This window comes from Oryctolagus cuniculus, chromosome 7, assembly GCF_051225735.1.
Source record: "Oryctolagus cuniculus isolate XC-2025 breed Fujian yellow rabbit chromosome 7, ASM5122573v1, whole genome shotgun sequence".
NCBI classification, from domain to species: domain Eukaryota; kingdom Metazoa; phylum Chordata; class Mammalia; order Lagomorpha; family Leporidae; genus Oryctolagus; species Oryctolagus cuniculus.
The window spans coordinates 8,935,128-8,962,274 of record NC_142873.1 but is presented as its reverse complement, the minus strand read 5'-3'; the positions used below and the strand labels follow the sequence as shown (position 1 = coordinate 8,962,274).

The window sequence follows — 27,147 nt, the reverse complement described above, 5'->3', positions numbered from 1 at the left end:
AAAGAGGAAGGTGGCAGACTCGTGTAATTAGTGCAACAACAGGACATCCTCAAGTGACAGGAAGAATACAGAACACAGAAAGAGAGTGCATACGCTACAGAATATTATTGAAGCATTAGACTTGTTTCTATTAATCTAGTGGGATAGCAGTAATACAGTGAAAGAGATAAAAATGCAAATGACACGAAATTCTATATAAGTGTTGTGTAGGATTGTAAACACAGTGTAAACATGACAGATAAATGCCAAGTTGTTAACATGGACCCCTCTATAATGTAAGAGAGAAAAAGGGAACAAAAGGGGGGAAATCAGCAGTGAAATAGAGAAATATTAATGATTAAATGCAGAAAACAGAATATTGTATCATGCTTGGGGCGGCATTCGGTCTAGCAGCTAAGACGCCACTTGGGACACCGCATCCGGAATCAGAGTGCCAGGGTTAGAGCCCAGGCTCTGCCCCCGTCTCAGCCTCCTGCTGCTGTGTGCCTAACAGGCAGGAGGCAAGGGCTCAGAGAGCCGGGTCGCTGCCAACCAGGGAGACCTGGATTGACCCAGTTCCTGGCTCCCGGCTGCAGCCTGTCCTGGGCCCAGCTACTGCAGTGTGAGAGTGAATCAGCATGAAGGCTCTCTTTCTCCTGTCTCTCTGCCTTTCAAATAAACAAAAAATAAAGTATTTTATAGTACTTAAATATTATACTGCATATATATAAACAGGTAATATTAAATATGAAATTGAGCAAATGAAATATGTAAAAGTTGAGTATGCAATTCGAACTAAATGGAATCACTGATTAGATTATGGACTATGGGCAGTTATTGTCTTGAGTGTCTGCTAAATTTTAATGTTTTTTATTTCAATAAAGCACCAGGAAAAAGGCATATGTACACCTAGTGATTCTAAGAAACATGGTGGGCAATGAGCCGTACTTACATGGAAGGGAAGAGCAACAGCCTGTTCTCACTGTCTGTGAGGAGAGTCGTGTATTTACTACAAAGCAAGACAGGCAAGTGTTAGCTGCAACGCATCTTCTGTCCTGTTGATCAGTCAGCACACACGCACTCAGCATCTCCGTCTCTAAGGGCCGCTCTCCACCAAGAGGAACCCGTGCTCCCTGGAACACAGTGCCTCGTGCCTCGTTTCAGTGCCGGAGCCGGCCAACTGCGCAGCCTAAGAAACCGAGGACCGGGGAGGCGATCAGGAAGGCCTGTGGTGCTCACACGAGGTCACGGCCGAGCACTCCCATGCACCCACAGGCAGCGGTAAGACCACACGTCACGTCTGGTAATGGAAATCCACCACATTCCTCAAAACGTTGGAACGTGAAAATTTCTCCATTCATTTTACAAAAACCTGACTTCTCAAAAGTGGAAGGGTGTTCTAAGAACACAGAAGTCTTTAGGGCAACTAAGCATGGGATGGAATGTGTACGAAATGGAGCCGAATCCCGGTCAGGTGTGTGTTCTGAATGCTCCGCTTACACCTGGGTAAGTACCACAGCGAATCTCTTCCAGGGACCCTGGGGTAATCCTTGAACTCTACTATCACTGTGTGTCTATGTCTTCCAGTAGTTAATTAGCATTTCCTTCAATTCTGCCCTCTAACAGTCCACTAACGAGATCAATTTTCAGGATTTAGAACAGTGAACATCTCGAGAGCACACTAAGACTCAAAACACAGTTTCAGTGTGTGAAGAAGAAAATGAATGTGTGACAAGGACCTGAATCTATTCTCCCTGAAAAAAGTGATTCATGGCTCATTCCAGGGCTAGAGTTGGGAAACACAGACGAATCTGGAAATCTTAATGCTACAAAAAATGTGGAAGCGTTCAAACAATAATGGAGATATGTCCAAAGAATATGAGAGCCAGTTCAAAGGAGCTGCCATTGGCCAAACCAGGAAAAACTGGCACATCAAGATAAATTATGGGGGGGGGCTGGCGCGGTAGCATAGTGGGTTAAAGCCCTGGCCTGAAGCGCCAGCATCCTATATGGGCACCAATTCAAGACCTGGCTGCTCCACTTCCAATCCAGCTCTCTGCCATGGCCTGGGAAAGCAGCAGAAGATGGCCCAAATGCTTGGGCCCCTGCACCCGTGTGGGAGCTCCTGGCTCCTGGCTTCGGATCAGCGCAGCTCCGGCCATTGCGGCCATCTGGGGAATGAACCAGCAGATGGAACACCTTTCTCTCTCTCTCTCTCTCGCTCTCGCTCTCTCTCTCTAACTCTTTCAAATAAATAAATTTTTTTGAAAAAATTAGTTAAATGGAGGGATTATTTCTAAGAAAAACAATGGTAGTAAAGGATTAAAACATACAAATAAAATGGAAATTCATGTGTTGACATGGTGAAATGCCAATTAATAGATATGGAAGAAACAATGGAGCTAAAAAAAAAAGCCAAAGAGCTGTAACTTGTAGGTTATTGAGAAATAAACACTAGCACATTTAGCAGTAAAGGGCCACAATGTCTCAACTGACTCTTAAACACTTTAAAAATGTGTGTGTGTGTGTATGCTAGTGTGTTATAAAATAAATGAGGCAAAATACAAAAACCCAGTGAATTAGGGTAGAAGGCGTATGGGAGTTCCTTGTTCTTTTTTGCAACTTTTCTGTTAAGTTTGAAATTATATACAAATAGGGGCTGGCACTGTGGTGCAGCTGGTTAAAGCCCTGGCCTGGAGCGCCGGCATCCCATATGGCCACCAGTTCGAATCTCAGCTGCTCCTCTTCTGATCCAGCTCCCTGCTATGACCTGGGAAAGCAGAGGATGGCCCAAGTCCTAGGGCCTCTGCACGCATGTGGGAGACCTAGAAGAGGCTCCTGACTCTTGGCTTCGGATCGGTGCAGCTGCAGCCATTGCAGCCATCTGGAGAGTGAACCAGCGGATGCAAGACCTCTCTCTCTGTCTCTACCTCTCTCTATAACTCTTTCATATAAATAAAATAAATATTTAAAAAAAAGAAATTATATACAAATAAAAAGTTACCCCAAAAATGAATTCCATTTCAGCTCTCTGTGGCAAAATATTCTTCTGCAACGCACCAGCATAAGGGAATGTCATATAACATACCCACAGAACAGGATCAAAGGGCGACAGCCACTGAATATTATAAACCCTCAGTCCCAAGTTCTAGTTGTTTTAAACTATGACACATTCAGGTACTTTGTTTTAGAAAATAAAGACGACTCCGTTTTGAATCCCACGCACAGGAATGAAAGAGAGCATAAGCAGTCTGCGGTGTGCAGCAGAGCCCTGGAGTGTGCATTACGAGACACCCAGAGAGCCACTTTCGCTGGTGCTCATGGCTACTGCTCAAAGCCGTTCCTAAAGCTTGCAGGTAATAAAGTTACATTAAAAAAAAAAATCACGGCCGGTGCCGCGGCTCACTTGGCTAATCCTCCGCCTGCGGCGCTGGCACCCCGGGTTCTAGTCCCGGTCGGGGTGCCGGATTCTGTCCTGGTTGCCCCTCTTCCAGTCCAGCTCTCTGCTGTGGCCCGGGAAGGCAGTGGAGGATGGCCCAAGTCCTTGGGCCCTGCACCTGGCTCCTGGCTTTGGATCGGCGCAGCACGCCGGCCACAGCGGCCATTTGGGGAGTGAACCAACGGAAGGAAGGCCTTTCTCTGTCTCTCTCTCACTGTCTATAACTCTCTCTCTCTCTCTCTCTCTCTCACTGTCTAACTCTGCCTGTCAAAAAGAAAAAAAAAAAGAATTCAGTTAAATGGCAGGAAAAGAGAGAAAACAACTGAAATCATTAAATCCCAAACTTTTAAAAAGTCCTTCTTACTAGTTTTTAAAAAGTATGTCTTAAACAGTGTAAGGGTGGCTTGCACGCTTCAGTGTGGACGCGGCGAGGGACCTGCGTGCAGACCCGGGACGCAGGAGGCACTTCAACACGCAACGCAGTACTCACTCATCGTAGCACTCCAAACCGGACACTCCCGTACTTGACACAATGTGGAACTCCTCAGGAACCAAAGTGTCTGTTAGAGTTTTTGGCTTCAAAAATAAATAAAAAGAAAGAAGGGGGAGGGGCGAGGAGGAATACATTAACAGAGGGAAAAAATGAACGGTAGAAATTCTAACTCCTATCCCAAAGGGATACTCTATCAAAGTTGAAGGTTTTGATGAGAGACACGACAATATTAGTAATGTGGATCACGTAAAATGATAAAAGTCTTTAACACAGAGCACATATTTTTTAAATAACCATGAATTAGAGAACAACTTTTGCTCTGGTTCAGTGGCTTGTCGATTTGCGAGTGGAAGCCCCACGAGGATCAAACTGTACAACGCTCAAGCCCCCTGTGTAACACAGCACTGCGTGGGGACACAGCCTCCTCTCAGCCTCCCCGATGCTTTGAATCATCTCCAGACCACGTATAAGACCCCATACGACGTAAATACTGTGTGGAGAGCTGCTGTGCTGTACATCGCTTGGGGAATGGCAGGGGAAAAGATCTGTACATACGCGATTTTTTTTCCCTGTTTTGGACCCAACGATGCAGGACATGCAGATGCAGGGGCACTGTATTCAGAAATTGCATTAACGTCTCTTTGAAATTCAGTGGGAAATGTAAAATTCAACTTTGAAAGATACCAAAGATAAGAATTCTGTAACTTTACATGTGGATTTCTGGGAGCAGGCGAAAAAAGTCTTGTCTTTCACACCACATTTTCTAGACTTTAGAGGGTAACTGTGGTTTGCAAAACGGCTTAGTAAATACCTTTGATGTCTTCCCACTAAATCCTCTAATAATTAGGCAGTGCTGTGCAGACTGATGACATTGCTTTATATTTGGTGAAATAAATTTTGAAAAGTGGAGAGAGGGAGAGAAGAGGGTCGAATCCTTTACCTTATGGGGCACAATGACACCGTCGTTCGACGCTAACGACCGGTCCAGAGCCGGCGGACACAGCACATTTTCCTGAGCCCTTTCTTGTGCATATTTAACATCATACAGAAAAGAAATATCCCTAGACAAGAAGAGAACATATTCACGAGGTAAACTTTCTGTATGGACATTGCAGGTGGACTGCAGGTGTGGGTAAGGTGTACACACACCCTGCTGGTGGGCAGAGTGGCTGCCTGTGTCAGCGAAACCGATGTCCTTGTCACACACTCTGCTGAGACGACTTCTTCCCCACCGGGAATTCCTCATCCACATCACACTCTCGTTCCTTCCTTCACTCCCAGGTTAAGGCAGATCCTCTTCCCCACAACCGACTTCCTCCACGTGTGGCCTGGAATCCATCTTTGCCCATAGCCTCAAGGATCTCATATCAAATGGACACAATGCTGTGTGTACTGCCCAGTCCCCTTGCTCCATTCCAAATCCTTCCCTCTTTTAAAAGTTTCCCCTTCACCCTGCATTGCTGTCCCATTATCATGCTCTATCCATCCCTCCATCCATCTTTCTACGTCTCTGTTAGACATCAAATTTCTTGAAGTTTCTCTCCCGACACCATTCTCCAGAAGGCTGATGACAGCTCTCCACTGCTAAATGAAACAGTTCCTCAGCAGTTATCTTCTCCACATTTTCCCGGGATATTTTCCAGGGCTGATCTATTTTTAATTGTTTTTTAACTTGTTTATTTGAAAGCTAAAGAAACAGAAGCAAGGCCCGGTGCCCCGGCTCACTAGGCTAATCCTCCGCCTAGCGGCGCTGGCACACCGGGTTCTAGTCCTGGTCGGGGCGCCGGATTCTGTCCCGGTTGCCCCTCTTCCAGGCCAGCTCTCTGCTGTGGCCCGGGAGTGCAGTGGAGGATGGCCCAAGTACTTGGGCCCTGCACCCCATGGGAGACCAAGAGAAGCACCTGGCTCCTGGCTTCGGATCAGCGCAGCGCGCCGGCCGTGGCGGCCATTGGAGGGTGAACCAACGGCAAAAGGAAGACCTTTCTCTGTCTCTCTCACTGTCCACTCTGTCAAAGGAAGGAAGGAAGGAAGGAAGGAAGGAAGGAAGGAAGGAAGGAAGGAAGGAGGAAAAGAGAAGAGAAGCAGACAGAGATGTCCTATCCACTGGTTCTCTCCCCAAATGCCTGAAACAGCGGAGGTGGGGCCAGTCCAAAGCCAGGAGCCCAGAACCCAATACAGGTCCCCCACATGGGTGGCAGGGATCCAGCCACGTAGTTCATCACCTGCTGCTTCCCAGGGTGTTCACTAGCAGGAAGCTACAACTGGAAGGGGAACTAGGACTCAATCCCAGGCACTCCAGCACAGGCCCTGAGGGTCCCAGGCAGCACCTTGACTGTTGCATCAATTGCACCCCCCTTCTGATTCTCTGCGTTCCTGGGCTCTCCTGGTTCTTTTGTTGTTGTTAAAGATCAGAGTGACAAAGAGAGGGAGGGAGGGAGGAAGGGAAGAAGAGAGAGAGAATCAATGAATCTTCCATCTACTGCTTCACTCCCCAGATGGCCACAATGACCAGTACTCTGATATGGGATGCCAGTGTAAGCGATGGCTTAACCTACTACGCCGTAACACCAGCCCCTCCTGGGGTTCTTCTGCCCCCTATAGCTGCTCCTCCTAGGACTTTACATGGCCACCTGCTACTAACAGAACTGCACCCCAGAGTTCCGTCCTTACTCCTCTATTAGTCTTTTACTACATTTCCTCCCTCGGCAAGGCCACCAGATCCCCCCTTAGAGCTCTCCCGAGGTATGTCTGAATGCTTCCGTCCTATCTTCACTCTCCTGTATCTACTCAATCTGTCTGTTAATACCACCAACCCTCTCATCAAAACCTCAACATCCATGATGGATCCCTTCCCAGCCTTTCCCTTTAATACCCAACCTGTGGCTAACACACTGGTTGTATAGTCACCTGCATACCACTACAGCAGCCGGTCTTTCTGTCTCTTGCCAATGGCATGTCATTAAAGTTGTCACCGCATTTCATGTGGCCTCTCCGGCCTCTCTAGTATATTCTATCCACTTCCGCTGAATTTATCTCCCTACGGCACAGCTGCCTGTGCATGACTTTCAGATGTCTCTGTCCTGCCACTCAACTTTAAGGTCAACTCTGGTCTGACCCAGGCTCTTTCCCATGCACTGCTGTTACCCACTCACAGGGGTCGTAATACTCTGATTTCCCTTGAGGGATCATCTTGCTCCTGCTTACCAGAGGTTATCAAAAAAGGCTCCTCCGTTAGTGGGAAACTGAAAGACATTCCCATATGGCCCAGCTAGCAGCACTGTGCCAACAGGAATTTCTTGGTCTTCATACGTGTACCACGACCGTGTAAGATGCTGCTACCCGGGAAAGATGGGGGATCACTACACAGCAGCACAGTTTCTGTGCTACTTCTGCAACATTTCTGTAAGTCTAAAATCATTTCAAAATGCACTGAATAAGATGAAGTAAAGTAAAAAACGCAGAAGTAGCCGAGGTGCAGGCATTGGTCTAAGCTAGGCCAAACATACTCTCTCAGAAGACTGAATCTTTTTTCCCCTGCCTTCCTTATCTTTTAAAAATATATTATTTATTATTTTTTGAGATAACATATTTGTAATTTACATTGTAGTCAAAGGCTTACTGGCCCTACTGAATAGAATTCAATAAATAAAAAGACCACAGTCCGGCAGGAAATCAGGTAAGGGCTGTACACAATACTTAAAAGACAATAGGTTCAACTTCACTTAAAATAGCCACAAAATCATTAAAACTACAGTAAATAATTCCTATCAATTTGAAAAATATTTAAAATAAAATTTGACAAAACACTGTCATTTGCAGCAAAAGTGATATATTCAGGCATTTCTTTCTTTTTAAAAATTTTGTCTCCCACATATAAGGGAGAAATGCAGTATGTGTGTCTGGTTTATTTCACTCAATGTGATGTCTACCAATTCCAACCATCTTGCAGCCCATGACAGAATTTCACTGTTTTTTTTTTTAAAGATTTGTTTATTTATTTGAAAGGCAGAGTTGCAGAGAGAGAGAGAGAGTCAGAGAGATAGGGAGAGACAGAAAGAGAGATCTTTTATCCACTGGTTCACTCCCCAAATGGGTACAACAGCCAGGGCTGGGCCAGACCAAAGCCAGGGGCCAGGAGCTTCTTCCAGTTCTCCCACATGGGTGGCAGGGGCCCAAGCACATGGCCCATCTTCTGCTGCTTTCCCAGGTACATTAGCAGGGATCTAGATCAGAAGTGGAACAGCTGGGACCCAAACAGGAACTCATAGAGGATGCTGGCATTGCAAGCGGTGGTTTAACTTGTTCCACAATGCCAGCCCTGAACTTGTTATTCTTATAGCTGAGTAATAGAGAATGGATGGATGGATGGAAGGATGGATGGAGATAAATAGATAGATAGATAGATAGAGCTAGCTCTCACTTTTTTTTTTTTTTTTTTTTTTTTTTTTTTTTTTTTTGGACAGGCAGAGTTAGACAGTGAAAGAGAGAGACAGAGAGAAAGGTCTTCCATTGGTTCACCCCCAAATGGCTGCTAGGGCCAGCACGCTGTGCCGATCTGAAGACAGGAGCCAGGTGCTTCTCTTGGTCTCCCATGCAGGTGCAGGGTCCAAGCACTTGGGCCATCCTCCACTGCCTTCCCGGGCCACAGCAGAGAGCTGGACTGGAAGAGGAGCAACTGATACAGAACTGGCGCCCCGACTGGGACTAGAATCTGGGGTGCCAACACCACAGGCGGAGGATTAGCCTAGTGAGCCACGGCGCCGGCCTAGCTCTCACATTTTTATCCCATTTATCTGATGATGGACACCCTGGATGATTCCATATTTTGGCTACTGTATACAGTGCTGCTATAAACATGATGGTATGGGTATCTGTATACAAAAATGCATGAAATTAATTTGTTCAGCAAAGGTTGAGTATAAGTGACAGAAAAGGTGCTAGATGGATAGACAGCTATGCACTCTCACCCCCCGACAAGACATTCAACATAGAGGGGGAGATTCACAAATTAACAAACAAAGGCAAACATGATGTCTATCATGGTGGAGTATAGGATGTTACAGGAACAATGAAAGATGGTCTAGACCGAGTCACAGCCTAAGGAGATGATGACAATTACTGAAAACCAAAAACTGATTTGGGGGAGGTGTGTGGCTCAGTGGTTACGTCGCTGCCTGGGACACCCACATCCCGGAGCAGAGTGCCCGGTTCAAGACAGCTTCCTGCTAATGCACATCCTGGGAAGCAGTGGTACGGGCTCAAGTGCTTGCGTCCCTGGTCCCTGCTGCCAACATGGGAGACCTGGCTTCAGTTCTGGGCTCCTGGCTTCTGCCTGGCCAGCCCTGGCAGCTGCAGGCATTTGTGGAGTGAACCAACAGATGGAAGCTCGCTCCCCCTCCTCTCTCTCCGACTCTTTCTCTCTGCCTTTCAAATAGAATACAAATAAAATGATTTTTAAGGCCTGATTTGGATTTGGGTAAACAACTGAAGAGCCTAAGTATTTCAAGCAGGGAGAACAAGACAGAAGCACAGGGTGACCAGAGGACTTTAAGGAGTTGTTCTGTCTAGCTGAAGAATGAAGAATAAAGACAGCAAGGATTAGAGAAGTACATACAGGGGCCAGACCACGGACGGCCTTGCTGAAAAGGTTGTGCTTTACTCTCACGGAATAGAACAACTTTTATTTTTTATGAGCAGAGAGGGAAGGAGGAGGGTACGAGCATGCACTCCCATCCACTGGTTCACTCCCCACATGCCCACGGCTCGGCTGGGCCGGAGTGCATTAACAGGAAGCAGGAACTGAGAGTTAAACCCAGGTACTCAGATGTGGGATGCAGATGTAGCCTAGTGAGGCAACGTCCCTGCATCTGAACAATGTATTTTTTTTTCCCAGGAAGAGTTAAAGACAGTGAGAGAGAGAGACAGAGAGAAAGGTCTTCCTTCCGTTGGTTCACTCCCCTAATGGCCGCCACGGCCCACGCTGCGCCGATCCGAAGTCAGGAGCAGGGTAATTCCTCCCTGTCTCCCATGCAGGTGCAGGGCCCAAGCACTTGGGCCATCCTCCACTGCACTCCCGGGCCACAGCAGAGAGCTGGACTGGAAGAGGAACAACCGGGACAGAATCCGGCGCCCCAACCAGGACTAGAACCCGGTGTGCCGGTGCCGCAGGCGGAGGATTAGCCTAGTGAGCCAAGGCGCCAGCCACTGAGCAATGTTTTAAGAGCCTTTTTTGTGACTGTCTCAAGCCTAAATAAAGGTGAAACAAAGAATTATGACAATTGGGAAATAAAGATCTCCCACGTACCCAAATGAATCAGTACAGCACTATAGTTATCAAAGAAATGTTTGCGGGTTTTTTTGTTTGTTTGCTTGCTTTAGTGATATCTGAGCCTTTAAAAAAGGTTTCTGCTAAACACTGTATATCCAGGATCTTTCTGGGGCACTAGAATTGGCCTGTTGCCAAGAACTCTGCATGCCACATTAGCTGCCAGATGAGCCTGCCCTCAAAGTACACCCTTCCCTTCATTCCATACTATTGTAACATTCGTCATCATTCTAGAAGACAAATGTCAACTGTAACGCTAGGGGCAGATGCTGGATTGGCTAAGACGCCTGCATCCCATATCCGTGTGCCTGGGTTCAGTTCCTGGCTCTGGATCCTGATTCTAGCCTCCTGCTAATGGGATGGTGATGGCTCAGGTGATGGGGCTCCTGCCACCCACAGGGGAGACCCGGATTGTGTTCCTAGCTCCTGGCTTTGGCCCTAGTCACTGCAGGCATTTGGGGAGTGAAAAAACCATTCTAAAGTTGATAGACCATCAGTTTCCATCACATCAAAATATGCTGGAGAAGTTGGCTGATACAGCTCTGTGTTGTTAGCAAAAAATACTGAATGCTTCATATAAGCGTATTTTAAAGTTACTGGAAAGTGGAATTAAAAGATGTTTTATGCAGAAATTTTTTGAAACTCAGTTTTTTTCATAACACACACTGCGTTCTGGGTGTGGATTCCGCCCCACAAACCAGAGGCCCTCTCGAAAGACTCTGGAGGGCGGAGTGAGGCAGAAGCTGTTTTCCCTCCAACGTCTGAGCCGATTCCTCAGACACCACGGTGAAGTGGCTTTGGTGAAGCGACATGCCAGAGTCCCTCCCCAGCTGCCCACATCTACAGACGCAGGGCAGTAACCGCGGCAGTGCCGGCTTCCTCATTTTAGCTGCCTGGTCTTCAGCTCACAGCTAACAGGGTGTGGACTTTTAAACTGAGATGTAACATAAGTCACAAAATTCACCCTTTTAAAAGGCACAGGGTCTGCCGCCGTGGTGTAGCGGGTAAAGCCACCACCTGCAGTACTAGCATCCCATATGGGCCACGGTTAAGAGTCCTGACTGCTCCACTTCCCATCCAGCTCTCTGCTGTGGCCTGGGAAGGGGAAGATGGCCCAAGTCCTTGGGCCCCTGAACCCAGAGGAGAGCTCTGAGAGACCCAGAGGAAGCTCCTGGCTCCGCATCAGCCCAGCTCCGGCCACTGCAGCCAATTGGGGAGTGAACCAGTGGATGGACAACCTCTCTCTCTCTCTGCCTCTCCTTCTCTCTCTGTGTAACTCTTTCAAATAAATAAATAAATCTTTTTTAAAAAAAGGTACAAATTACAAGTTTTCAGTGTAGTCCCAAAGATACAGTATCTACTTTGAGAATATTTCCATCACCCCTAAAGACACTCCATACCCATCAGCAGTTATTCTCCAACCTCCCTGCCCCCAGCCCCTGACACCCAGCAATCGACTTCCTGTCTCTGGGGCTTTGCCGAGCCTGGACATCTCATATGTACAGAAATGCATGATACAAGCCCTCTTGGAACTGGCTTCTTTCACTTAGTGTGATGTTCTCAGGGCTGCTGTAGGGAGGATCAGTACTTCACTCTTTTCATGGCTGAGTAATATCCCATTGCAGGGACAGGCCCCACTTTATTCACCCATTCAACAACTGACAGAGACAGTGGGTTGTCTCTTTCTCTTTTTTTTGTTTTTCAATTATCATTCTTTATTCAATGAGTACAATAAGACCTTTATTTTTATCAGCAAATTTTTAAGAAAGATAGAAAAGTATAGATACCACATAGTTATCACAAAGAAAACCACCACATAGTTTTATTAAATCTTTAACAATAAATATATTCAGATACTATAAGGAAATAAAATACAAAGGAAGACTGTAGTACTTTGGTTACCTTTAACTCCAAGAACTCTTTTTTTTAGAAAACATTTATTTAATAAATACAAATTTTGAAAGTACACCTTTTGGATTATAACAGTTTTTCCCCCCATAACCACCCTCCCACATGCAACCATCCTATCTCCCACTTGCTCTCCCATCCATTCTTCATTGATTCACTTTTAGTTATCTTTATATACAGAAGATCAACTCTATCCCAAGTTAAGATTTCAACACTTTGCACCCACACAGACATACAAAGTATAAAGTACTGTTTGAATACTAGTTTTACCGTTAATTCACATAGTACAACACATTAAGGACAGAGATCCTACATGGGGAGTAAGTGCACAGTGACTCCTCTCCTTGATTTACAATTGACACTTTTATTTATGACGTCAGTAATCACCCGAGGCTCTTGTCCTGAGCTGCCAAGGCTATGAAAGCCTCTTGCGTTCACAAACTCTGATCTTATTTAGACAAGGGAATAATCAAAGTGGAAGTTCTCTCCTCCCTTCAGAGAAAGGTACGTCCTTCTTTGGTGGCCCCTTCTTTCTACTGGGATCTCACTCACAGAGATCTTTCATGTAGGTCATTTTTTGCCACAGTGTCTTGGCTTTCCATGCCTGAGAAACTCTCATGGGCTTTTTTTTATTTATTAAAAGCTGCCTGCCCTCTCAGATGGTAGATGCAGAGTTACTTCACTTCACCTTCACGCTCTTTTTTTTTTTTTATTTTTTTGACAGGCAGAATTAGTGAGAGAGAGAGAGAGAGTTATAGACAGTGAGAAGGAGACAGACAGAAAGGTCTTCCTTCCGTTGGTTCACTCCCCTAATGGCTGCTACGGCCAGCACTGTGGCGATCCAAAGCCAGGAGCTGGGTGCTTCCTCCCGGTCTCCCATGTAGGTGCAGGGCCCAAGCACTTGGGCCATCCTCCACTGCCTTCCTGGGCCACAGCAGAGAGCTGGACTGGAAGAGGAGCAACCAGGACTAGAACCCGACACCCATATGGGATGCTGGCGCCCCAGGCAGAGGACTAACCAAGTGAACCACAGCGTCGGCCCCTCTCATGGGCTTTTTAGCCAGATCTGAATGCCTTAAGGGCTGATTCTGAGGCCAGAGTGCTGTTTAGGGCATTTGCCATTCTATGAGTCTGCTGTGTGTCCCACTTCCCATGTTGGATGGTTCTCTCCTTTTAAATTCCATCAATTATTATTAGCAGACACTGGTCTTATTAATGTGATCCCTTTGACACTTAATCCAATCTTTATGATCAATTATGAACTTAAACTGATCACTTTAACTAGTAAAACGGCATTGGTACCTGCCAACTTAATGCAATTTGGAGTACCATAGCATGTTTCTGGCTCTAACATTAGGGGTAAGTCCAAGTGAGCATGTACCAAAGTGTATGTCTCCTCTCTTATTCTCACTCTTCTTTTTAACAGGGATTACTTTACAGTTAAATTTAGATGCCTAAGAATTATTGTGTGTTAATTAAAGAGTATTAAGTAGAAAAAGGAAATATTAAAAATAATAAAAGAGTAAGATGTTCCTCAACGGTCAGGACAAGGGCTGATCAGGTCATCGTTTCTCACAGTGTCAGTTTCGCTTCTACAGGTTTCCTTTTAGGTGCTCAGTTAGCTGTCACAGATCAGGGAGAACATGATATTTGTCCCTTTGGGACTGGCTTATTTCACTCAGCATATGTTTTTCAGATTCCTCCATTTTGTTGCAAATGACCGGATTTCATTTTTTTAACCACTGTGTAATATTCTATAGAGTACATATCCCATAATTTCTTTATCCAGTCTTCTGTTGATGGCCATTTAGATTGATTCCATGTCTTGGCTATTGTGAATTGAGCCACAATAAACATTGAGGTGCAGATAGCTCTTTGATTTGCCAATTAATTTCCCTTGGGTAAATTCTGAGGAGAGGGATGGCTGGATCATGTGGTAGGGCTATATTCAGGATTCTGAGGAATTTCCAAACTGTCTTCCATAGTGGATTTACCAGTTTGCATTCCCACCAACAGTGGGTTAGTGTCCCTTTTTCCCCAGATTCTCACCAGCATCTGTTGTTAGTTGATTTCTGTATGGAAGCCATTCTAACCGGGTGAAGTGAAACCTCATTGTGGTTTTGATTAGCATTTCCCTGATGGCTAGTGATCCTGAACATTTTTTCATGTGACTGTTAGCCGTTTGGATTTCCTCTTTTGAAAAATGTCTATTTTGGCCGGCACCGTGGCTCACTAGGCTAATCCTCCACCTAGCAGCGCCGGCACACCAGGTTCTAGTCCCGGTTGGGGCGCCGGATTCTGTCCCGGTTGCACCTCTTCCAGGCCAGCTCTCTGCTGTGGCCTGGGAAGGCAGTGGAGGATGGCCCAAGTGCTTGGGCCCTGCACCCCATGGGAGACCAGGAGAAGTACCTGGCTCCTGCCATCGGATCAGCGCGGTGCACCGGCCGCAGCGCGCTGGCTGTGGCGGCCATTGTAGGGTGAACCAACGGCAAAGGAAGATCTTTCTCTCTGTCTCTCTCTCTCTCACTATCCACTCTGCCTGCCAAAAAAAAAAAAATGTCTATTTAGGTCCTTGGCCCATCTTTTAAGTGAGTTGTTTGTTTTGTAGATTCTGGTTATTTACCCTTTATCTGTTGCATAATTTGCAAATACTTTCTCCTATTCTATTGGTTGCCTCTTCACTTTCCTGACTGTTTCTTTTTCAGTACAGAACTTCTCAATTTGATGTAATCCCAGTTGTTAATTTTGGCTTTGTCTACCTGTGCCTCTGGGGTCTTTTCCAAGAAGTCTTTTCTTATGCCTATATATTGCAGGATTTCTCCAATGTTCTCTAACAATTTGACAGTGTCAGGTCATAGATTTAGATCTTTAATCCATGTTGAGTGCATTTTTGTGTAAGGTGTAAGGGTGGGGTTGTGCTTCATGCTTCTGCATGTGAAAATTCAGTTTTCCCAGCCCATTTAATGAATAGACTGTCCTTACTCCAGGGATTGGTTTTGGATCCTTAATCAAATATAAGTTGGCTGTAGATGTTTGGATTGATTTCTGGTGTTTCTATTCTGTTCCACTGGTCTATCCATCTGTTTCTGTACCAGTACCAGGCTGTTTTGATTATAACCGCCCTGTAGTATGCCCTGAAATCTGGTATTGTGATGCCTCTGGCTTTGTTTTTGTTGTGACAAGATTGCTTTAGCTATTCGAGGCCTTCTGTGCCTCCATATGAATTTCAGCATCATTTTTTCCAGATCTGAGAAAAATGTCTTTGGTATTTTGACTAGTATCGCATTCAATCTATAAATTGCTTTTGGGAGAATGAACATTTTGATGATATTGATTCTTCCAACCCATGAGCATGGAAGATTTTTACATTTTTTGGTATCCTCTTCTATTTCTTTCTTTAGGATTTTGTAATTCTCATTGTAGAGATCTTTAACTTCCTTGGTTTATTTATGCCAAGGTATTTGATTGTTTTTGTGGCTATTGAGAATGGGATTGATCTTAGAAGTTCTTTCTCAGCCATGGCATTGCCTGTGTATACAAAGGCTGTTGATTTTTGTGCACTGATTTTTATATCCTGCTACTTTGCCAAACTCTTCCATGAGTTCCAATAGTCTCTTAGTAGAGTTCTTTGGATCCCCTAAATAAAGAATCATATCATCTGCAAAGAGGGATAGTTTGAGTTTTTCCTTCCCAATTTGTATCCCTTTAATTTCTTTTTCTTGCCTAATAGCTCTGGCTAAAACTTCCAGAACTATATTGAAGCAATCATGAGAGTGGACATCCCTGTCTGGGACCAGATCTCAGTGGAAATGCTTCCAACTTCTCTCCATTCAATAGGATGTTGGCCATGGGTTTTTCATAAATTGCTTTGACTGTATTGTGGAATGTTCCTCTATACCCAGTTTGCTTAGGGTTTTCTTCATGAAAGGGTGTTGTATTTTATCAAATGCTTTCTCTCCGTCTATTGAGATAATCATATGTTTTTTTCTTCTGCAGTCTGTTAATGTGATTTATTTGTGAACATTGAACCATCCCTGCATACCAGGGATAAATCCCACTTGGTCTGGGTAGATGATCTTTCTGATGTGTTGCTGCATTCTACTGGCCAGTATTTTATTGAGGATTTTTGCATCTATGTTCATCACGGATATTGGTCTGTAATTTTCTTTCAATGCTGCATCTTTCTCTGGCTTATGGATTAAGGTGATGCTGGCTTCATAGAAATAATTTGGGAGGATTCCCTCTTTTTCGATTGTTCTGAATAGTTTGAGAAGAATTGGAGTTAGTTCTTCTTTAAATGTCTGGTAGAATTCAGCAGTGCATTCATCTGGTCCTGGGCTTTTCTTTGTTGGGAGGGCCTTTATTACTGATTCAATTTCTGTCTCAGTTATGGGTCTTTTCAGGTTTTCTATGTCTTCATGGTTTAATTTAGATAGGTTGCATGTGTCCAGGAATCTATCCATTTGTTAGATTTCCCTGTTTGCTGGTATACAGTCCTTGTAGTAATTTCTGATGATTCTTTTTATTTCTGTGGTGTCTGTTGTTACGTTTCCTTTTTCATCTCTGATTTTATTGATTTGGGTCTTTTCTCCTCTTTTTTTAGTTAGTTGGGCCAATGGGGTGTCAATTTTGTTTATTTTTTCAAAAAACCAGCTCTTAATTTTGCTGATCTTTTGTAATTTTTTTTGGATTCAATTCTGTTGATTTCCTCTCTAATTTTAATTATTTCTCTTCTCCTACTAGATTTGGGTCTGGTTTGCTGCAGTTTTTCTAGATCCTTGTGATGCACTGGTAGCTCATTTACTTGGTGCCTTTCCAATTTCTTGATGTAGGCACCTATTGCTATAAACTTTCCTCTTATCACTGCTTTTCCTGTATCCCATAAGTTTTGATTTGTTGTGTTGTTACCTTCTTTTGCTTCCAGAAAGCTTTTGATTTCTCTTTTGATTTCTCCTATGACCCACTGTTCATTCAGGAGCATGTTGTTCAATCTCCATGTGTTTGCATATGCTCTAGGGATTCCTGAGTTGCTAATTTCCAACTTCATTCCACTGTGGTCCAAGAAGCTGCATCGTATGATTCTAATTCTTTTGAATTTACTGAGACTTGCTTTATGGCCTAGAATGTGATCAATCCTAGAGTAGGTTCCATGTATTGCTGAGAAGAATGTAAATTCTTTAAGTGTAGGATGAAAAGTTCTGTAGATATCTGTTAGATCCATTGGGGCTATAGTGTCATTTAAATCTACTGTCTCCTTGCTGATCTTCTGTCTGGTTGATCTATTTCTGACAGTGGAGTATTGAAGTCCCCCAGTACTATTGTATTGTATTGTATTGTATTGTATTGTATTGTATTGTATTGTATTGTATTAAGTCTCCCTTTAAGTCCCTTAACATATCTTTTAAATAAACCAGTGCCCTGTAATTAGGTGGATATGCATTGATAATCATTATATCTTCCTGTAGGATTGATCCCTTAATCATTATATAGTGCCCCTCTTTCTCTTTTAACAGTTTTTGTGTTCAAGTTTATTTTGTCTGATATTAAGATGGCTACACCAGATCTTTTTTCATTTCTGTTGGCATGGAATATCTTTTTCCAGCCTTTCACTTTCAGTCTGCATGCATCTTTGTTGGAAAGAGGTGTTTCTTGTAAGCAGCAAATAGATGGGTTTTGCTTTTAATCCATTCAGCCAATCTGTGTCTTTTAACTGGAGAGTTGAGGCCATTAACGTTCAATGTGACTATTGATAAGTAGTAACTTTGCCCTGCCATTTTCCCAAAGATATTTTTTAATATATGCTTTGAACTTCGTGTGATCTTTTTACTGTGAGGTTTTCTTCCTTTACCTTCTTTCATATTGATGGCCATGTTTCTGTGTTTCTGTGTGTAACACATCTTTAAGCATCTTTTGCAGAGCTAGATGGCAGTGGAGGATGGCCCAAGTGCTTGGGCCCTGCACCCCATGGGAGACCAGGATAAGTACCTGGCTCCTGCCATCGGATCGGTGACAAATTCTTTCAATTTCTGTTTGCTATGAAAGGTCTTTATTTCACTTTCATTCACAAATGAGAGCTTTGCAGGATAAAATATTCTGGGCTGACAGTTTTTCTCTCTTAGTACCTGTGCTATGTCTCGCCATTCCCTCCTAGCCTGTAGGGTTTCTGATGAGAAGTCTGCTGTGAGTCTAATTGGAGATCCTCTGAGAGTAATCTGACATTTCTCTCTTGCACATTTTAAAATCTTTTCTTTATGTTTCACTGTGGTGAGTTTGATTACGACGTGTTGTGGTGAGGATCTCTTTTGGTCATGTTTACTAGCGGTTCTTTTTTTTTTTTTTTTTTTTTAATTTTTTGACAGGCAGAGTGGACAGTGAGAGAGAGAGACAGAAAGGTCTTCCTTTGCCGTTGGTTCACCCTCCAATGGCCGCCGCGGCCGGCGCACTGCAGCCGGCGCACCGCGCTGATCCGATGGCAGGAGCCAGGAGCCAAGTGCTTTTCCTGGTCTCCCATGGGGTGCAGGGCCCAAGCACCTGGGCCATCCTCCACTGCACTCCCTGGCCACAGCAGAGGGCTGGCCTGGAAGAGGGGCAACCGGGACAGAATCCGGCGCCCCAACCGGGACTAGAACCCGGTGTGCCGGCGCCGCTTGGCGGAGGATTAGCCTAGTGAGCCGCGGCGCTGGCCTTACTAGCGGTTCTATGAGCTTTCTGTACTAGGATGTCTCTGTCCTCCAAACCTGGGAAGTTCTCTGCTAGTATCTCACTAAAAAGGCCTTCTAATCCTTTCTCTCTGTCTTCAGGAACTCCTAGAACTTGAATGTTGGGTTTTTTAATAGTATCCTGTAGATTCCCAACAATATTTTTTAGATTTCTAATTTCCTCCTTTCTTTGGTTTCACTGTATACTTTCCTGTGCTCTGTCTTCTAAGTCCAATATTCTCTTCTGCTTCACTGACTCTGTTTTTAAGGCTCTCTAATGTGTATGTCATTTGATCTATTGAATTCTTCATTTTGATTTCTCTTTACTGTCACCATTTCATATTCTACTAGTTTCTGCATTTTGATTCCTCCTTAAGATTTCATTTTCATGAGAGAGATTTTCTATCCTGTCCAGTAACGATTTCTGTAGTTCAAGAATTTGTGTTTGAAAACTTCTAAATATTCTTATCATAAATCTTTTTAAATCTGTATCTGGCATTTCTTCTATCTGATCATCTTCATAATCTTGGATTGGGGTGTCTTGTTCATTTGGGGGCTACATAATGTCTTCCTTGTTCTTGTTTCCTCAATTTCTGCATTTGTTGATTGGCATTGAATCTCCACTTTTATTAAACTATCTTCTCCTGGACTAGATCAGTAAGCTCCCTCCTTATTCTGCCTTCTTGGAACTGCCCCAGGGTTGTCTCTTTCTGATGCTGTTAATGCTTATGTACAAACGTTTGTACATATATGTTTTCAGTTCCTTTGGGTACCTAACTAGGAGGGGATTGCTGGCCATGATGGTAATTACGTGTATAAATTTTTCAGGACTTGCCAAAATGTTTTTCAAAGGGGCTGTACTATTTTACTTTCCCACCAACAATGTATGACACTTGTGATTTTCCAACTTTTTTTTTTTTTAAGATTTATTCATTTGAAAGGTAGAGTGATGAGAGAGAGGGTGAGACAGAGACAGAGAGATCTTGCATCTGCTGGTTCACTTCCCAAATGGTTCTAACAGCTGGTGCTAGCCTAGGATGAAAGCCAGGAGCCAGGAACTCCATCCAGGTCTCACTTGTGGGTGGTAGAGGCCCAAGTACTTCAGCCATCCTCTTCTGCTTTCCCAAGCACATTAGCAGGAAACTGAGTTAGAAGTGGAGTAGCTGGGACTTGAATTGGTGCTCTGATATGGGATGCTGGCATTTCACGTGGCAGCTTAACCCAGTGTACCACAACCACAGCTGCTTCACCTACATAGCGAATGCTCATGCTTTTCTATTTTGGCCATAATAGTGGGTGTGGAAAAACAGTCCATGGTTTTGCTTTGCATTTCCTTATTGGAGAGTGACATTGATCATCTCATGTGCTTACTGGCCATTTTTATGTTCTTTGGACAAATGTCTACTCCAGAGGGCTCACTCTGCTCAGAGCTCTTTGGGGTAGCAGCTTCCCTGGAGGGCCAATCATACCCTTTTCTGGGACTTTTCTCACAAGCACTGCTTCACACCAGCTCCTTTAGCCATTCCAATAATTCTGTAAATACCCTTCTTAAAATATGAAGAGTGATTTATTTATTTATTTGAAAGGCAGAGTTATAGACAGAGAGAGGGTGAAACAGAGAGAGGTCTTCTATCCCATGGGTTACTCCCCAAATGGCCATAATGGTTGGAGCTGGGCCAATCCAAAGCCAGGAGCCAGGAGCTTCTTCTGGGTCTCCCACATAGGTGCAGGAGCCCAAGCACTTGAGCCATCTTCTGCTGCCTTCCCAGGCCATTAGCAGAGAACTGGATCAGAAGAGACACAGCTGGGACATGAACCACTGCCCATGAATGCCAGAGCCACAGGTGGAGACTTAACCTACTACATCACAGTGCAGCCCATGAGTGATTTTTTAATTTAACGCTGGCTGATAGAGCTATGGAAAAATATGACTTGGGGCATGCTGACTTCGTTGTGTGTGTGTGTGTGTGTGTGTGTGTTTTGACAGGCAGAGTGGATAGTGAGAGAGAGAGAGAGAGAGAAAGGTCTTCCTTTTGCCGTTGGTTTACCCTCCAATGGCCGCCACGGCTGGCGCACTGTGACCGGCATACCACGCTGATCCGAAGACAGGAGCCAGGTGCTTCTCCTGGTCTCCCATGGGGTGCAGGGCCCAAGCACTTGGGCCATCCTCCACTGCACTCCCTGGCCACAGCAGAGGGCTGGCCTGGAAGAGGGGCAACCAGGACAGAATCCGGAGCCCCGACCGGGACTAGAACCCGGTATGCCGGCGCCGCTAAGTGGAGGATTAGCCTAGTGAGCCGCGGCACCGGCCAATTGTTTTTTATTTTATTGTTGTGCTCTGGCTATCCGAGTTTGCTGAACTAGTTACTTTTTTGCAATAAATAAAATTCGTTGTACATTTGTGTATTTGTGTAGATAGTACAAATGTATTATCTTACAGTTCTGTCGGTCGGAAGTCCAAGCCAGGTCTCACAAGGCAAGAGCTGAGGTGCGCTGCTGGGGCCATGTTTCTGCCTGCTGCAGGGGAGCATCCACTGCTGGGTCACCTGGGCTGGCAGAACTCAGCTCCTCGCAGTTGGCGAGCTGAGACTGTCAGCTAAGCTGCCGTGGGAAGTCTGGTTTTGCCAGCAGCCAGCTTCATTTCTTGGCTCGTGTCACCCTTCTCCCATCTTCAGAGCCAGCAGCAGCGGGTTCAGATCCTCACACACTTCCCTCTTCTGTCTCAGCCCCAGAGCCACTCAACTACCCTCCATGTCCACTTCCACACATCGGGCCATCGGGCCCAGTCTGATTTCAGAGCCACTGCTCCAGCTCCTTAATCTTTATCACGTGGGTGAAGACCGCTGTGCAGTGGCAGGTGTCTGTCCCCGTGTTCTAGGGCACGGTGAGGACACTTGGGGTGGCGGAGGACACCTCCCTGTCTGCCTGGTCTTCGGTTTCCAACTCAGAAGCCATCTGATGTGAAAACTTTAAGGTCAGCTTATCGCCCTGTTCAGATGCAGCTGATTAGTTTTTCAAAACTGCAAACATCTCGTAACCACTAATAACAGTAATCGTGATCTGAGGGACTTGCTGACGCGAATGCTCCCAGACACAAAGGCTAAGAGGCCAAGTGTCCACTGCCCTTTGCAGCCCTGTAATTGACGCCTGCTGGTATTTCCTGGACTCCTGGATGCACTCTCTCCTTTGTGCTTTGCAGTTATTTCCGGGAGGCGCACGAAATGCAGCAAGCCCGTCGTTTCTTCTGCACAGATGAGAAAACTGGACTTCAGAAAAGCTAACTGATCTGCCCACCGAGGGTAGGCTTCAACGCTGCTTCCAGATGAGGCCAGGGGCTTACAGGGGGTCGATGGACAGGTGAAGAATACTCACAGAACGGGCAGGCCACAGTTGTCACGGGCAAATGCTGACACAGGTGACAATGTTAGGGATGACGTAAACAACAAATAACATTCGCTGACCTGCTCCACACAGTGCAGAGGTGAGGGGTTCCTTCGAGGAAGGCAACCAATTAATAAGCATTCATTCCTCCAGGTCTCCCAGCTCCCTTGCTCTCTCCTCCAGGATGTAGTAAAAGATACGCACACAGATCCAAGGGACATGAAACACACTCTACCTGCACTGCCTTGCCTTCTCAGTAGGCAGCGACAAGCAGTGTGACAGCACAGGGACCAAGGCACAAAGCCACACAACCAAATTTAAACGCACAAAGGTATGTACAGCCAGCATTCACCACCATCCTACTGATGAGCAGACCCAAAGTAGTGGTCATATGCCCTTCTGGACTGTGCTCTTACTCACCAAAGATACTGCAAGTTGCAGGGCCGGCACTGTGGCATTAGTGGGTTAAGCCACTGCCTGCAGTATCAGCATCCTGTACGGGCACTGGTGTGAGTCCCGGCTGCTCCACTTTCGAGCCAGCTCTCTGCTTATGTGCCTGGGGAAGCAGCAGAGGACAGTCCAAGTGCTTGGGCCTCTGCACCCACATGGGAGAATAGGAAGAAGCTCCTGGCTCCTGGATTTGGCCTGACCCAGCTCCCACTGTTGGGGCCATTTGGGGAGTGAACCAGTGGATGAAAGACCCTTCTCTCACTCTCTCTAAATCTGCCTTTCAGAATAAATAAACCTTAAAAATATATATAAATATATACTGCAAGTTTCATAATGTATGAATCAATCACTTTCCCCATCCTAACCCTCCCATGGAACTCCTATGAGATAAGAAAACGACTCTTTATCTCCATATAATCTGCCATCTTCCCTCTTTACCTTCCAGCTCCTGTTAGGGAGACAGGATGGTCAATCAGGTATTTGAATTTATTCCTTCGAACAGGGTGATGCCAGACATGGTCCACAGGGCGAGGAAGGGTACCCTGGGGAAAAGCAAAAACACATGAATGCCCAGCAGAGGGCGCTCCAGCCAAATAAATCGACTCAGTTCTGCATATCTACATTAAGGGCATTTGGATACTCTGGAAAAAATTAGAGTGGAATTCTTATTTATTTACTAATTGGAGAAAGATTGAAACTAGAACAATTCTATAGTAAACAAAAAATACTAAGAGTAATAATGATCATTTTGGTAAATATACATAAAAACAAGTTAATGCAGAGATTCGTCTTAAAAACATTCTACCAAAGATCTGAGTTTTCGATCTAGGAAATTAAAATTTTTTTAAAGGGAGCGGGCAGTTAGACAAGCAACCAAGATGCCCACGCTCCACAGTGGAGCGCCCGGGGTTCAATTCCTGGCGCCAGGTTCTTCCGACTCCAGCTTCCTGCCAGAGCAGACTCAAGTCAACTGGGTTCCTGCCACTCCCAGGACAGACCTGGGTTGAGTTCCCAGCTCCTGACCTTGGCCCCACTCCAGCCCAAGCTGTTCTGGGCACTTGGTGAGTGGATCAGCAGATGGGAGCTCTCGCTTGCTCTCTCTCACTCCCTGATTCTCAAAGATAGAACAAAAAGATTGGAAGGCCACCTGTAATATCTACCACCCCTCGACAAACAGCTAGTGAGCTGGATAACAAAAAGATAACAACCCCAGGGACTCTCTTGGCGCACGTATGCACGCACCTTTGGGGTTTTACTTTTCCTAAGGGGCAGTAAGTGTTCGGGACAGGGCCCAGCGTGGGCTGCGTAGGTCAGAGAGAGAAGAACTTCCTCAGGAATCGACTCGTCCCTCAGTGACACGGGAAGGGGTCTGGAATGATCCAGCATGTTTTTTTTCTCCTTTAGCTCAGGAAGACCTAAGAAAATACATAAGGGAAAGAAAAGCTAGTTTTTCAGAGAGCTGAACAGAGCCTTCTAGAACCACCTCGCCAGCCCCATCCGTGTGTCTCTAACACAGCCACTGGCTTCTGGTCCAGGAGAACAGCAGCGATATTCAAAACGCTGAACGCCAGCCAGCCAAGAGAAACACCGTCAGAGCCCATTAAGCCACCTGGGCCGGCCAGAACCTGTTAGGTCACTGGGCCTGAACCCCCAGGCCTGAGAGGGCCGGGCGCAGACGGATCAATCTCTGCCGCGAGCCTGGGGCAGTCCAAGCTGCAGGGACGATACACTGCAAACTCCAGCAAGGAGGCTCTCTGGGCATCCACGCCCCCTCCTCAGGTGCAGGTGGCGCTCTGCACCTGCCCAGCAAGCAGCTTAAGAAGGGGCTCTGTGGGGCCACCGCTGGTTAATGCCCTGGCCTGAAGCGCGCCGGCATCCCATATGGCCGCCGGTTCGAGTCCCCGCTGCTCCATTTCTGATCCAGCTCTCAGCTAACAGCCTGGGAAAGCAGTAGAAAATGGCCCAAGCAGCTGGGCCCCCGCCACCCACGCGAGAGCAGATCCGCGCGGGGCTCTCAGCTCCTGGCTTCGTCTGCCCGGGCCGGCCGCTGTGGGCATTGGGGCGGGAATCGGCAGATGGGTGGTCTCTGCCTTTCAAACAGACAACACAAAAAACAAAGCCGGCCGGAACCGGGGCTGCGGGACCCTTGGAGTCACCTCCCGGCTCTTCCTTGGCCAGGGCCGCTTTGAACGGTTTGTCCTCTAACGGCGGCGTCTTCGGGAGCGACATCACCGGCCGCGGCTGCAAACACGCCTCCGGACAGAGAACTCAGAAACCAATGGCTTCGTCCTGAGAAAAAAGCCAAAACCCACGCGAGGCCCGTCAGGCGCGCCGCTTCAGACGCGCGGTTTCGGCTCACCGCCGCCCCGGCTGCCCGCTGCGGGGCGCCCCGCGTTCTCGCGGGGTGCGGGGACTGAGACACCCGCAGCGCGTCGGGCTCTGGGCGCCCCGTCCCCCGCAGGCGTCCCCCTCACGCGCGCCTCAGGAAACGGACGCCGGCGACCCGCCCTCGCCAGCCGCGCACGCGCCGGCGCCCGGCGGCCGCGCCGTTTCCCGGGACGCCTGCGTCGTCATGGAAACGCAGGACCCCGCGCCTTAGCAACCGCGGCGTGGGCTGCCCTCGGCGGTGCCTGCGGACGACGCTCCAGCAGGCCCCAGCCGGCATCGCTCGCTGGGCGTCACCGCCTGCGTTCCGACAAACGCTTCCTGGGGGTGCAGTCGCCGCCTACCAGCGGGTCTCGGGCCCGGCCAGTGCCCCGGGGAGACCCTGCGCCCCGGCGCCCCGAGTGTCCGTCTCACTGGTGCCCGGGCCCTCGGTGTATCTGGAGATGAGTCGCATCGTTGCGCTTTGTGTCTCCAGATTTAAGCCCCTGGTCCCGTGTGTGCAGGTGAGCATCGGTGAGAAACAGGGCGGAGTTCAGAACAGCAGGCTCTCCGGACGTGGGGAGTCCCTCTCCCACAGTGCCGGCCAGCTCACCGGTGCGGGACCACCTGCTGGGAGTGGGCACGGACGACCAGGCTGGAGGAGGGCTCTGGAGAAGAGGCCATTTAGGACCTAGGGGCACACCGTTTGCAGTGCCAGTAAGACATCTGTGAGGCCGGCGCTGTGGGGTAGCGGGTAAAGCCGCCATCTGCAGTGCCGGCATCCCATATGGGCGCCAGTTCGAGTCCCGGCTGCTCCTCTTCCGATCCAGCTCTCTGCTGTGGCCTGGGAAAGCAGTGGAGGATGGCCCAAGTGCTTGGGCCCCTGCACCCGCGTGGGAGACCAGGAAGAAGCTCCTGGCTCCTGGCTTTGGATCAGCCCAGCTCCGGCCGTTGCGGTCATCTGGGGAGCGAGCCTGCGGATGGAAGACCTCTCTCTGTGTCTCTACCTCTCCCTGTAACTCTTTGATATAAATAAAATAAAAATCTTTAAAAAATTACATCTGTGGTGTGCGCCGCGGCTCACTAGGCTAATCCTCCGCCTAGCGGCGCCGGCACACCAGGTTCTAGTCCCAGTCGGGGCGCCGGATTCTGTCCCGGTTGCCCCTCTTCCAGGCCAGCTCTCTGCTGTGGCCCGGGAGTGCAGTGGAGGATGGCCCAGGTGCTTGGGTCCTGCACCCCATGGGAGACCAGGAGAAGCACCTGGCTCCTGGCTTCGGATCGGTGCAGCACCGGCCACAGCGCGCTGGTTGTAGCGGCCACTTGGGAGGGGGGTGAACCAACAGAAAAAGGAAGACCTTTCTCTCTCTCTCTCTCTCTCAACAACTCTGCCTGTCAAAAAAAAAAAAAAAATGACATCTGTATGGAAATGGGAGGTAACTCCTTGATTCTACATGAAAGTACTTCAAAAAGTCTGTGGAAAATTAAAAGCTTATTTTGGTCCAATTTGTTTTTTTAAATCCACACATGGTGTTTCATTATACACTTCCGTGAACTTTTTCGTGTATGTGGCTCTGAAGCCCTTAGTGATAGGGCTAAAGTTAAATAGATGAGAACATCAACAAGAAATATGACAAGACAAACTGTTGAAGAATAGAATTGCTACTCCTGGGGAATAATTCTGAATTGCACTAAGGAAACCCTAAAATGGCATAAGGTAAAATATCGAGGTCTTCGATGGAAAATGCCATAGCAAAATGTAAGATGACCAGTTAAGAGTTTTCCTAGAATGCACCAAGACAGGCAAAGTAATGGTTAGTCATTTTTTTTTTTTTTATTTGAAAGAGTTACACAGAGAGAGAAGGAGAGGCAGAGAGAGAGAGAGAGAGAGGTCTTCCATCTACTGGTTCACTCCCCTGATGGCCGCAACGGCCAGAGCTGCGCCGATCCAAAGCCAAGAGCCAGGAGCTTCTTCCCAGTCTCCCACGTGGGTGCAGGGGCCCAGGAACTTGGGCCATCTTCCACTGCTTTCCCAGGCCACAGCAGAAAGCTGGATTGGAAGTGGAGCAGCCAGGACTTGAACCAGCGCCCACATGGGTACCAGCACTGCAGG

At 46.8% G+C, this 27,147-nt stretch overlaps 1 protein-coding gene and 1 long non-coding RNA gene across 2 annotated transcripts in view; one reads left to right on the top strand and one right to left on the bottom strand.

Moving 5' to 3' along the window:
* The window catches only part of AXDND1 (axonemal dynein light chain domain containing 1), a 112,275-nt gene extending 87,066 nt beyond the window's left edge, over positions 1 to 25,209 (bottom strand). The window contains exons 1-6 of the mRNA XM_051858247.3: positions 24,830 to 25,209; positions 23,916 to 24,088; positions 23,112 to 23,215; positions 4,852 to 4,972; positions 3,909 to 3,994; positions 932 to 988 (exon numbers count right to left, since the gene is read on the bottom strand). Coding sequence (XP_051714207.2) covers positions 932 to 988; positions 3,909 to 3,994; positions 4,852 to 4,972; positions 23,112 to 23,215; positions 23,916 to 24,088; positions 24,830 to 24,902 — 614 coding nt within the window. The 5' untranslated portion in view covers positions 24,903 to 25,209. The remainder of the gene's footprint in view (positions 1 to 931; positions 989 to 3,908; positions 3,995 to 4,851; positions 4,973 to 23,111; positions 23,216 to 23,915; positions 24,089 to 24,829) is intronic.
* A 56-nt stretch (positions 25,210 to 25,265) lies between these two features.
* Positions 25,266 to 26,160, top strand: LOC149125283 (uncharacterized). Its single transcript, XR_016210346.1, has 2 exons — positions 25,266 to 25,561; positions 25,868 to 26,160. It is a non-coding gene; the product is annotated as an uncharacterized LOC149125283 (long non-coding RNA).
* The last annotated feature ends 987 nt before the right edge of the window (positions 26,161 to 27,147 follow it).